We start from the raw sequence: 14,077 nt of genomic DNA, 5'->3' as shown, positions 1-14,077 counted from the left end.
GGTTGGTTGGGATGTCGTCTATGATGTGGAGGGGGTTGATATGGAGGAGGTTGATACAAAAGTGTTTGATATGGAGGAGGCTGTTGCGGAGGGGGCTGATATGGAGGGGTTTGGTTTGGACGTGGTTGATATGAAGGGGGATGAACTGGAGGGGGTTTGGGATTGTACGGGGGTGGATGTCGCGCTAGCCTAGCTTTGGGTTTGCTTAGGTGAAGACCATCGGCAAAATTATTGTAAGTCCTTTAACGACTTGTTGAAGGTTCTGAAGAGACGCCTCCAATGTGTCAGATCTTCAGTCCATAGAATCCATCCTCGTAGAAGATCCTGTAGAGAAAGTTCCTTCTCGTCGTCATCTGCCATTGTCGAGGATGTTGAAGCTGAAGCTCTGATACCACTTGACGCAGACATAGAAATGGGGAGACCGATCGGATATCGTTTCGATGCCGACAAGCCCTGATAATAGCAGGTAGAAAACAAGCTTGAATCCACAAACCCTAGGTTTCTCAAACTTGAGAAGAAAAACAATGGAGAACAATTCTCTTGATTGAATAATTGAAAGTTAATTATTTGATTTACAAAAGAAGCTATTATTTATAGCCAACTAAACCTATCCAAACTCTAATAAAAAAGAAAATCTGAATCTAAAAGGAAATAACTAAAAAGAAACTATTTCCTAATCTAAAAGGAAATAACAAAAAAGAACTCTTTCCTAATCTAAAATGAAATAACCAAAAAAAAACTCTTTCCTAATATGATGTCCGAGTTGACATGGGTGGTTTTCTTCTTGTCTCGTCCAATGCTTGATCTACTATATCAGATACCTAGCGCAACGGTTATAAGCGTTGCGCTAAAACTGTTGCATCATCAAATACATGGTAATGTTTTGTGGGGGGTACTCAAATAAAACTCATGCTTAAATAGTCACAATAAGAAATGGGGTAGAAACAGCATTTTTTTTTTTGAGCAAAGATTTCATGGTATGTAACAGACACTGTTAATGTTATGAAAAGTGAAATGTTGGAATATTATTTAGAAAAAATTTAAATTCAGATACCAAAGTTAAGAATTGAACTTTAGGGATTAAAGTGCAATTAACCCGATCAGATGACTAAAAGATTTAGTCTGAAGCTCACCTGCTCCATTACACATACATTGCTCCCCAATATCTTGGCAATATGATGTTCCTTTTACAGATGTAAAATTCAATTGTTACATGCGAATAGAAACTCAACAAGATGAGTAAAAACAAACTGCCAGTGCCACCCCTCCAGGAACTAAAGGCTACAACAGCAAGGACGACTTTCAAAACATATTTTGGAGTTTCAGCTTTCCAGTGGAACACTTACTTTCATCTGACTTGTATATTTTTCGAGCAGTGCTAAAGCAATGCCTAGGTTGCTGACAGTGTTCTGAACTCTTTGACAAAATTCCATCACGACAACTGGAAAAATTCGGGCTAAATTCTGCACTGTTCTTAAATGACCTATTCTTGCTTGGAAAATCATAACCCGATATCTGATCATATTCCTGGAAAGTTGTCACAATTTAGAAGCTGGCACATATCTAATAGCTACCAAATGACTATTGAAGTGGAAAACACGAGCATCACGAATAAATAAAGTATAAATAAGTACAGATTTTTTTTTTTTTTGAAAAACCACATTAGCTTCATTTGGGCAAACAAACTATTATAAGTTAGAATAATGTTTGTTACCTTAGACTTTGTCTTTGAAAACCATGGGGTCAAACAAGGGTTCAGGTCCTTCATAACCATTTCATCGGGGCTACCATAAGTCACAGGGCACTCAGAACTACATTCCTGTAAAAGCAACGCATGAAGCATTCAAACTGCAGAACAATGGGTAAACAATTACACATAATGAATTTAATCAACTGCATATTGAGTTGGGGGGATAGCTGCTATTTTGTATACAATTATTTGGGCAAGGTAGGCATGGCTGGGTGGTCCTTTTGAACCCCTCATCCTTGTTCTAAAAAAATGCATTTTGAGAACTCTGTTGAAGATACTACAGGCTAGTTCAATTTCAAAGTATAAAAACAGCATGAGTTGAGTCTTCTAGTAAGCAATTCATACCAGAGAATTCTGAGCTTCCAGATTGGATATTGGTGTTTGTGGAGAACTATGACGGTCAAAGCATTTCCTTTCAACATATTTATCAGCTTTCACCTGCCCATTTTTTGTAGCACTGTCAGCTATCCACATAATATACAATAAATGAAAATATGTTCGACTGTTAGGGCTACAACTTGAAAGAAAGTAGTTTACATTTACAAGGCATTAACTTATTAAGATATGCATTAAAAGACAACTTTTTGCTCTGTATAAAGTGAATGAAAGAAAACAAAGAAATGGATATACTTTCTAATTTACTTACCAAAGGGACAGAAAGAATCAAACAAATCTAAGCAAGATTCTAATTGACATGTACAAGGCATATTAACTCATTAAGACATGCATTAAAAATTTAAGAGGTAACTTTTGGCTTCGTATAAAGTGAATGATAGAAAACAAGTAATGCAATGGGAGGAAGGGGCTTATAATTTATACACATTTTATTTTCTTCTGACACATGTTCTTCCCCCCACCTTCAACCGGAACCTCAAAACAAATTGTACTGGAAAATCAAACTTTTTCTCATCAGTCATCAAATGCAACAATCAAACTTTTATCCCCAACTTTGGAGTTAGAAACATGATCCCTTTTTCTTCTGTTCTAACTTGTTGAGGACAACCTCCTTGATTGAATTAACAACAGCTACATCCTTTTACAATTGTCTTGATTCATGCTTCTTTTAGGTCTACCTCTAGTGCTTATTTACTCAATTCACTAAAATCCCATCTCATATCCTCACTCCCAATTTATTTGTTCTTTTTGGAATGTTGAAACCTACATCACCCTGGTACCTCTATCATGAAGCTGCACCTGTACCCCAACGTGTATCTGACACGTACCCATACCTAAACTTTATGAGCACTCCTTGGATATATGCATACATTTATTCAGACATGTACTCAATTACATGATATATGTTTTAATTTAAAACACTTTTTATACACTTCTTAGACATATACCCTACACTTCACATCATTACTTGAAACTTGTTTGACATGGTTCAGGTTTGTTTCAACCAATACCCAAGTTCAAAACTATGTTTTTAAGAAGTTGTTTGCATATCTAGTTCAAAAATGAGCAGTTTCTAATTTATAATAATCAACCTAGTAAAACAAACTAAAAATGTGATAGGAATTTAAATTCTAATATCAGATGAATTGAAAAACAATAATGATCTCATGTATATATATATATATATATATATATATATATATATATAGTCATGTCCCCGTACCCTACATTCTACAAATTTTCCGTGACGCATACCCAAACATGTACAGGTACCGTACACATTTCCGTGCAATTTAGGTTGAAACCATTTCACTAATCCTCATTTTCTTGAATAGGAGCCAAATTTATTTTTTTTCACAGATATGTTATTGTCTTGTGTCTTAGAAGTTAGAATATTGTTCCACTCACTGTTTTTGACATTTCATTTCTAAGTTGATTGTTGACATTTTATTTCTCAATAAAAATGTGAATATTTTCCTAATCAAACACATGATTTTTTTTTTAAGAAAAATTCCTCATTATGTTCTTCCATCTTTTGACGTAATAGAAAGCTAATTGATCCTTCCAACTCCCAACCATAAACTAATTTTTTATTATTTTCTCCCATCGACATCTCCCACCACCGAAGCTCCAATTTATATGGGCCTCATTCAAATCTAAAAATTTATATCGAATTAGGGGTTTAGTAGTCTTTTGAATATATGAGAGGTTAAGAAGATGAATGAATTCAGTTCGGTATTTTGATTGTTAAATTTTAATTGGAGAAGAGATTTAAAGAAAATGAATTTATTTGTTTCTGCTCCATGCATTGCCCGTTATTCTCTTTGGTACAGATGAATCTCTATATCTAAGCATTTGTTCTCGGAAATTGTTATTTTCTAGTTTTTCTCTATCTGAGTATCGCCTTATATAGCTTTGTACTAAGTTAATGGAGATTAAGTTAGATATATATATATATATATGTATATATACACGTGTATATGTGTGTGTGCGCGTCTGTGTGTATACACATATATATGTCTTTATACACACACGCGTGCGCGCCTTATTTGTTAGGGTGACAAGAAGCAGAACACCATCTAAGAAGTCAATATATGAAGCCATACTGCACCATGCTTGGCATTACTATGGTTAGGCTTTGTAGTATACTCAGAATGTTAATACAGCTCTGGTAATCTCCTTCATTATGGTCAATGGTTCAGAATAGGTAAATCAATTGTTCTATTTAGTAAATGTTGCAAGATAGAAACTTCTCAAGTTGAAAATAAATAATTTGCAAGATAACATAGGAAGGAGGCGGAGGTGATGAAGAAGCATAGCAAGGTCTGAGGACTTGAGGCTTTCGAGCAATAGGCTTTCGAGCAATAATGTTGGAGAGATTGCAGATATATGGGAATTTGAACAAGATCATGAATAAATTGGAATCAGCTAAAAAAGCATAAAAAGAACAAGCAAATAAATAACCAAATAACTAGCGAAAAAATATAGCATTAAAAAAAAAGTGTATTAGCAATTTAACAAGTGCTTTTAGTGTATGCATTAACTTTAGTCGCTATGGGAAGTTACTAAAAGCAGTAGCATAGCAGGCTAGAACCAGTTATATGAAGGAATCACTAAAGCGTTGTTATGATACTTGGAATGCTCTTTATATTGGTAGCAACTTGGTGTTTCCCAAACAATCTAGACATGTTACATCATCAATTAGCCCAAAGCTTGTTAACAACTCACATCTACAATCATCAAAGATCAGCCAAAGATATTTGACATAGCAACTTAGAAACATGATTCATGTAACCGAGTTACATAGATAAACTTGGTGACAAAGGAATATAATCCCTGTTGAAGCAATAATCTACACGGTAAACTGGATATATTATGAGAAAAATGATATCATCAATCAAATAGTATTCATAAAGAAAAGCTAATTGCAAAATAGGCCAGCAAAATAATTATGAGGAAGTACCTCAGCAAGATCCTCAGCAAGGCACTGAAGCTGACCGGTTAGAGAAGAAACTTGCTTCTGTAGACATGGGATGATGTTCCTGGCCTGTTTCAGCTCCGACCCTTGTTTCTCGAACAGCTCATGAAGCTGAGAATTCATAACATCAGGAAATAAAATGGCATCTTTCAATGCCTTTATCTCTTCCCTTTGTTTCAAGCACAAGTCTTTCAGTTTCTCTACCTATAAAAGACAACAGTAAACAGATGTATCAACAACAACAATATCAAGTATAAACCCAACCCATTTGATTGCTTACTTCTCGGCTCTTTTCATCGAGCAGAAGGCGGAGCTCTTGGATTTGATCCTGGCAGTCTTTGTTCTGGAAGAGCAGCTCCCTCTCACTGCGGAGGACCATGGAGAGGGTCCTTGTGTTGGCTTTGACCTCGGTCAACGCTCCTCCTCCTCCTCCTCCTGGTGCTGATGATGTCTTGTGAAAGAGCTTACGATTGAGTAAAGTGGTGAGATTTGAAGCAGCGTTTGACTTCCCCTTGCCGTTGCCTTTAACAGCAGCAGCAATGGGCAGAGGTCCATTGGGCCTGAGGTTATTGGACTTCTTCTCCATTAATTTCTTCACCATGGTACCAACGAAGTTGGTATTAGCACTGGGGTTCTTGCTCTTGGTGGGGACCACATCGCCTGATCTGGCTCGGACTAGAGCTCTGGATTTGGTGGCGGAGTCCATCCTATTGGAGCTAGGGTTTTCCAGATCCGGAGAGGGTTGAGAATGGGAGGAGTAGCGAGATGAAGCTCTGATCGAGGTCATGATTTCAGAAAGACAGTAATTTTAGGGATTTTGTAATTTTAGGGCTTTGTTTTTTTTTTTTTTTTGGGGGGGTTTCTTTTTTTTTTTTTTTTTTTTTGGGGGGATTTGCTTTTGATTTTTTGAATTTGAATGGGCCTATACCCCTCGCTCTTTATCGTTGTTGACTACAGAGCAAAAGTTCAAAGAAAGGGGGAAGAGGGAATGAATGAGTGAGTCACTGCTTTTTCCTTTTTTAAGCGGTAAGGGAGGGAGAGCCGATTGGTTTCAAATCAAATCTGAGTTCAAATTTCCAAGCGCTCTCTCTATCTCATCCTACTATCTTATCTTACTTGTGTGCACCCGTGCAAGTCACCGTCCTCTATTTTTTTAATCATTGTTTTTTAGACTTTTCTCTTTTAAAATTTTAATACATTTAATTTAATTATTATATATTTAAAATTAGAAATCATACATGCTCCTTTAGAAGAATCTAAGTTTTAATATATTTGATTTGCTTTATTGTAAAATATTGTAGCATAAATAGTAATTTCAAGTATGGATGAACAAATTTGGTTTAATGTTTATGCTACAGTAAAATACTGTAGCATGAACAGTGTATAGAAGTAGATTTATTTACAGGGGTTTAAAGGTTAATTTACAAAACTAAATTCTGTTGGCTTTGCACATGATCCCTAAACCTCCTTTTGCAACCAACCCCCTGTAGGCGTCTAAAAATGCCTATAGGTTCCCGCACGTAGCTCGAGATAAAGAGGAGACGATGAACGTTATTATCCGAGTCAAAGAGGATTATCTAACGTCGACAAGCGTATAAAGTGAGTCGACAAACCGTATGAAACAACGGAACAGCAGAATAACGAAGATACAATCCGATCGGGAGTTACGTTTCGCTCACAAAAGACGAAACATCCCTCGTGTCTCGTTCACCCCATGTATGATTCACCCATGGGAGATTGTAGAGCTCTTCGTCGGCTTTCCTACACACTTTGAATCAAGTAATTCTGAGATCGAACGAGGAAAATACAACAAAAATGACCGAGGCGCGCCTGAACAGTGCTCGGGCCTTAGCGGAGACACTTTGGGTGTCTCCCAACCTAAAAATGCTATTCCGAAGCTGTTTTGCCCGTTAACCGTCTGGATTTTGTTCCAACTGATCTAAAGCTATCCTAGAACGTGGTAAAGTGATTATAACTGAAGATAAAAGGGAATCAGCCGTTCTTATCCGAAAACAGAGCTCCCAAAGCATATAAATACAGCTCCAGGGCCTTCATTTGCACAGATCTGGAATTCTCGATCCTTGATGATGCCTTACTGAATTGGAGACTGAAGAGCCACGAATTTCAGAGAGGAAGAGGAGATCTCAGCGAATTCTTCGGCATAAAGAAGGAGAGTTCGACAGATCTACAGCCGAGTTCTTCCCTTAAGATCGCACCGTTGTTGTGATCTCGAGAAGAGTGGTTATCTCACTGTTGCCGAGATAATTGCTTCGGTTTCTTGAATCCTTCAGGAGTCAATGAAATATGCACTTTGAGCTGATCGCTTGGTGGTCCACGGATAAACCCCGGCACAGGCAAAGATCTCATGCAAACAGCGGGTGATAAACGTATGTTGTGTTTGTTTGACGAGAGTTGTAATTTTTTGTTTTCATTGTGTAAGAGTCTTATAAAAAGACTATCTTTTTGTTTTCATTATAACAATTAAAGTTGTAATGAATACCTCAATGAAGATGTCGACTTAAACACCAAACAAGCTGGAGACCACAGTGGGAGGCAACAGCCTTAATGCCAAGGCTGTCATGCCGCAGCCGACGATCAAGATCCCCGTAGCTGAAGAGCTCGAATACGAGTTCAACCAATAGAAGTTCGAGGAGTACGTCTCCTCCTCCTCCTCCAGATCTGCCTCTCCTCGCAAGTGCAGGAAGGTCTCCTCCTCCCTGTAGACAGTAAAAAATACCTCTGTGGGCTTGCAAGAAATTCGCCTACAAGGATAAGTTGCCCATACGATTCGCCTAAGCCACGGGAATTCACCTTTTAATACAACTCGCCTGACAAAGTCTGAAGTCGAATTCGCTAGTGAACCTCAAGGCCGCCAGAATAGCTAGGTATCTGCTACCCCACGTGCCAAGGCGGGCTTTCCTACCTCTCTCGACCTAAAGGGAGAAGGCACGGTACTCCAGGCCCGTCGAGTGGCCGTTCACAGTACGAGTGATCGGGCAGGTGTCGAGTCAACCTGAACACTCATAAATGCAGCTCACCTCATCCGTCCGAGTTGAGAGCTGGATCCGCCGGCATTCGGCAAGCTGTCCAAACCCACTCGAGTGCTGGGCACCTGCTTTCCCACCTCTCATGACCTGAGAAGAGAGAGAGCACAGTACTCTAGGCCCGTCCAGTGGCCGCCCACAGTACGAGTGATCAGACAGACGCCAAATCAACCTGCGCGCTCATAAATGCGACTCAGCTTAACGGTCCAAGTTAAGAGCTGGATCCGCCGGTGCACAGTAGGCTGGCCAAATCCACTCGAGTAGTGGGCAGCCGCTGTCTCACATACGAGGAGGGGGCCTTCCTATTCCTACGTGACACGACGTGAAGCACAACCCATCGAATGACCATTCGTAGTACGATGAGCGGCAAGACATCTCTCAACAGTACATGGTCACATCCCATAATTCAAGGAGTGACCACGCCGTCTCTCCACCATTTAAGAACTTCTTCCAGCCACAGGGGAGGGGTTCATCGGTTCACCAGTTCAGAACTTTTTCCAGCTACGAAGAAGAAGTTCAGCTGTTTCTCAACCGTCCAGCGATTCGCTCATCGCTGAATCAGCTAATTGAACCACTAGCTCTCGACTCCCACGCGGGTCGATGACAAGATCTTTGCATAACTGTTGCACTGTAGCATCCCCCTCTAGTTTTGGGCCCTGATTGCCGCCGAACTTGAGAACCCGAACTCCATCAATCCGAGTTTCTACTGTGTACTGAAGCTCTCCAGCAACTTCGGTCAAACCGTCCAAGGGAAGCAGACTCGGCACGAGCATCGAGCGAAGCATCCTGTATCTACCGAAAGTCCCCACACTAAACAAGGAGGGCCTTCCCTCTGCTTCTGTTGTAATTTCGATTTATTAGTTTGTAATAAGCCTTCTTATTAATACAAAAGAAGTTCCCTGTTTTCGGGAGATCAAAATTTACACCTACACTCCCGGAAAATCTACTGGTCTTCAGATTTGAAGACCTAAGAAGGCGATCTTTCTGCTACCGCTGCTGCAGTTACACCTCGCAACGATCTGCCAGCGTTCGATGAAGCCAGCCATAGATCCGGACACCGCCTCAATTAAGGAGTTTACTGCTAAAGGCGTGCCAACTTTATCAAAGAGGGCTCGTCAGAGGCGCCGCCAACGTCTCGCCCCGCCAATTTGCTAAGGCTTTGGAGCAAGTGCATGGGCTCCGCTACCAAGCAAATCTGAAATCCAGGAGACACCAAGTGGCTAAACCATCGCCACAGCAAGCTTCGGGATTCTTCTCCAAATCACCTACTAACGAATGGATTCGTGTCAAATAGAACTGTTCCACTATGGAGGAGCACATTCAGAAGCACCGCGCTCTTGCGCATGTCCGGATCCTTGTGCGAAAAGCACGAAAAATGCAGAAAGAAGAGGCGGTTAAGAAATCACCCAAGTATAAATAGGTTTGGATGTCAAAAGTCAAATCAATGCCTAAGGCAAAAGCAGACGAAGTTACTATTCAGCTTTCGTTAACTTCAGATCCCGCTCCTCCTGCTCCCCTACCTCCGACGAAGCCCTAAGGCAGCGTGGGTCTCTCCAAAATCAGAATTCCATTGAAGGATCGTCTGGGTCCTCTACACGAAGATCGAGGCAAAACTCTTGTTAAAGAATGCTTAGGACCGGTGAACAAATCACGATCTACTCTTCAGGCTAGGGGTCATAGACACCCTCCCAACAAGCCAATTCCTGTAACCGCCTGCTTGGGGGTGCGTACAGAAGGCCAGGAGCCCGTTAGGGTTTCACCCTCACAAATGTGTGATTCCAAACATGTGACTCTTACAAACGCCAACAAGGTGTTTCTTATTCAGAAGAAAATGTGTCTGGCACAAGATAACGTTATACCTGATAAATAGCCAATAGGTCGCTCCGACCACAACGCCGATGAGTTGTACTATCAGGCTAGGGGTAAGTCTCGAAAGAGAGATACCCCAGAAATGGACTCCCATTGTCCTTGTGATTGGTTTATTAGGGTAGTATTATCAGCGTGTAGCTGCCCCAAGACCACTCCACAGAGGGTCTCGGTATACGAGAGGATCTACACTGAAGCGTCAAAGCCCAGATCAAGGAATTTCCACAAAAGAGGATCGGTTGTTTGAGATGACGAACTCCCAGAAGTTACCATCAACATGGTCAATAAGGAAAAGTCTCTGATTATTTCAAGTTGTTCTAGTCCTGACTTTTCTCCAGGAAGAAGAGTCAATTCGGGAATAGCCCAACTAATGTATTGACTCCAGCTAGAAGATGTCGGGCCTAAACAATTCGCAGTCACGATTAACATGGCTGATAAGGGAAAGTCAACCCGACCTTCTAGTTCAAACCCCCTCATATCGTATCGTTTAACTCGGCTACGCACAGGGACTACTAGATTTAGGGACTATCAAAGGATGAATAGAGAATTATCCACGGATGATGAAGCATTAGATGCCAACTCTACAGTCGTTTCTGATAATACGGTATCTAGCCCAGGATAATCCTGCGAGGCATTTATGATTAACACCAAGCAAATGACCAAGATTCTTAAAGATGCTTTGGCTAAGTAGAAGAAGAACTTCAAGTTCAAAATGGAAATGACTATGCTGCGGATGAAGGAAGAGCATGACCGATGGATCCAAACTTTGTTAGGTCAAATCGGTGAATCTAGTCATCACAACAATGCCTACCGGGCAAGTAGCAATTCAGACATAGACGAACACCTCAATGCAGATAACCCTCCTGTCGACCAAAACGCTGGGGGTGGTCCCCCCGATGATGATAATACCGGGGGTGGCCATGATGTTCCTTCTCAAAATCGACCAAGGAAGGATACGAACGAGGATGAGAAGATGAAGGACCTCGAGGGAAAAATCAATGCCTTGATGTCCATTCAGAAGGGGAAAAAAATTGGCATTCCATATCCATATCCAAGAGTGTGATTCAATCCCGTACCCGGTGAAGTACAACCCGATTAACTTCATGCCATTTGACGGGAAATGTTCACCCACTCAACATCTAATTTATTTTAGGTCCCACCTGGGAGTGATCTCCAAGAATGAACCCATGATGATTCGATCATTCGTGGGCACCCTTCACGGGGCAGCCTTCGATTGGTATCGACGTCTTAAGCCAAAGAGCATCAACTACTGGGACGATATGAAAAGTTCGTTCCTCAATAACTTTTTTGATGATGACACCGAAGTATCGATTGGAACTATTCTAGATGAAAATCAAAAGGATGGAGAGTCAGTTGATACCTTCGTCAAACGCTTCCGGAATAAGGTAATGAATTACCGAGATCCGATCACAAAGGAGTTCATACTCCAGACCTGCCATCACAATCTCTCCCTCAATGTCCTCGAAGTCATGGGGGTTGCCCCCATCAACCACCTGGAAAGAATTAAAATGCATGGAGAACATGTCGAGCGCTTTCTCAGAAGAAAGAAGCTCGAGAGAGGCCAGTCGACGGTTAACACACCTGAAGCTGCTGTCGATGCAAATCAAATGTCAAAACGACAACCTCAGAAACAACAAAGGACTCCGGATCCGAGACTCCAAATAGAGTACTCCTTCTAGGATGAGAAAGTTCTAACTATCTTCAAGTACCTCCTCACCAAAGACAAAATCGAGCTACCACCTATTAAAGATCAGGAGGGAGCTAAGAGGATTACAGATCCAAACTACTATACATACCACAGTGTGACGCCCGTGGGTTCACACAAGGCTGCAGTCCAAGGTGAAACCAGAGATGTCAAACCTTCCATGCACCCATACTGTGCATAAACACGTTTCACCAATCACAACAATATCCTCTAGTAGAATCAAATAGAAGTGCAGGTACAAAACAGATAAAATAAAGAGAATAAATATAATAGACATGATATAGAAGAGATATCTCATAAATAAAAAAAGAATCATGTCTCAACTATAATACATCTGATATCTGAATAATGAAAATGTCTCAACATGAATCAAACTATAATACATCTGATATCTGAATAATGAAAATGTCTCAACATGAATCAACTAAAAATCGTACTAAGGTACATTACCTTTACAATATGAAAATGAAACCCAAATGTCTGGATAAAACTCAAAACTACAGTGGAGTCTCTATAAGTAAAAATACACGACGACAACTATGCCAGAACTCCATCATCCTACGGCTCTTCGAAACTCCGAACTACCTGAAAAGTAATTTAAAAAAAAAGAATAACAACAAGAGCGTCAGAGCGCTACAGCAAAATTACCTCCATCCGCCCCCAGGGCAAGGGCTACTAGATGGAGTGAAGGCTCTATCTATTAAGCATAGTCTACCTAGATTCATTTTCTCCGTATCTAAGTGGGATTAACATTTAGAAACCTATAACACGAAATGTAGTACGTCAAGCGAAATAATCCAAACAAGAAAACCCTCATGTATTGATGCGGCATAAACATGTACCAAAAAGGTTGCAAGTGCACAACCGTATCAAGTTATAGTATAAAGATATCGATCCCACGAGGAAGGTGTTTTGTAGGAGAAAATATAAAATTGGTTCTTATTTTGTGTGCGTGACAAATAGGAGTGATGAGTGAATGTGATTGTGAAGAGATTGAGATAGTGAAAATGGTGTGTAAATAGGTGCAAAGTGTAAGTGAGAGTGAATTTGAAAAAGAATGAGTATGATCAATAAGGTGAGAAGGAAAAATGAATAAAATCAAAAATCAAGAATGAAGAACAAAATTCTAAAATAAAAGAAAATACAAGAAATTAAAGATGGTGGATTCAATTATAGATATGGATAATCTAAAATTGAACCCACTTCTTAGAAAAAGGATGATTCCCTAGAGGGTTCTAGCCTAAAGGCGAATCAAACAAAATAAAAATAAACAAAAAGAAAAACTAAACCCAAGAGGGTTCTAGCCTCAAGGTGAATAGTATAAGAAATTAAAATCTAACTACAAAATAAATTATAAAATCTAAACTACAAAATAAAATTACAAGAATTAAATGCACGAAAATAAATCTACTCTATAAGCATAAAATAAATCTAAGGCAAGAGGGTTCTAGCCTCTTGGCTATTTAACAAAAAAAATATAATCTAACTACAAGCATAGAAATAAATCTAAACTAATAAGCAATAAAAGAGGAATAAGAAAAACAAACCTTCAAATTAGTCTTCATCTTCGTCTTCATCTTTATCATCCAACAAAGAGAAGAAGAGAAAAATTTAAAGTGGTGAAAAAAGTATTATTATTAATTGTAACAAAAAGTTACAAATTTGGAAGGCCTTCTCAATTAAGAGTAGCCCTCCTCTCCAAAAGGAGTTACAAAAATTTTCACACCCTTAACCCCTCACTCTCTACCCCTATTTATAGTAATTTTCAATGAATATGAGCCATTGGATTTGTCTTGAGCCCCAAGCAACAATCTCTACCTTTGAATTTGCTTTTTTTTTTTTGTTCTTCTCTAGCCCAACATCCATATGATTTTCAAAAGAAAATGAAAGTCCAAATATTACAGCCGGTCCAAAGTCCAGCCCAATTGCAACTTCATTTGATTTTCACAAAAAATGAAAAATCAAGTCCAGCAGTCCAAGACCGGCCCATTGCATTTGATTTTCGAAATGAGAATTTAATTCACAAGCTAAGGCCCATTCAAGCATCCAGTTCGGTTCTATTGGCTTCATTTGTTCTCCAAATCCAAGCAAAGTCTGGTTTCCCAATTCAAATCCAGCAATCAAGTTTGAAGATCGGCCCAATTCCATTTGATTTTCGGCCCATCAGTTTGGTTTTCATTTGATTTTGAACATCAAAAGCCAGTCCGGTCTCTTGAGAGAAAAATGAGTGTAATTATTTTCTTTTTGATGGGCTTGGGCCTTCAAGCTCACTTTAGAATAAAGAGGAGCTTGTGTTGCATTCTTTTGGGCTTTTGAAA

General features: G+C 39.7%; 1 protein-coding gene across 1 annotated transcript; it reads right to left on the bottom strand.

Annotated features, from left to right (window-relative positions):
- LOC109849352 lies at nucleotides 1,079–6,120 on the bottom strand. The gene is made up of 5 exons (XM_020419174.1): nucleotides 5,404–6,120; nucleotides 5,109–5,327; nucleotides 2,096–2,188; nucleotides 1,715–1,819; nucleotides 1,079–1,527 (listed from the first exon to the last, which is right to left on the bottom strand). Exons 1-5 carry the CDS (start codon nucleotides 5,908–5,910, stop codon nucleotides 1,303–1,305), a joined length of 1,149 nt encoding a protein of 382 aa, XP_020274763.1. The 5' UTR covers nucleotides 5,911–6,120; the 3' UTR covers nucleotides 1,079–1,302.

The sequence above is a fragment of the Asparagus officinalis genome, chromosome 7 (assembly GCF_001876935.1).
Source record: "Asparagus officinalis chromosome 7, Aspof.V1, whole genome shotgun sequence".
Taxonomy (NCBI): Eukaryota; Viridiplantae; Streptophyta; class Magnoliopsida; order Asparagales; family Asparagaceae; genus Asparagus; species Asparagus officinalis.
The sequence above is the reverse complement of the archived record's forward strand: the minus strand, read 5'-3'. Positions and strand labels throughout refer to the sequence as shown.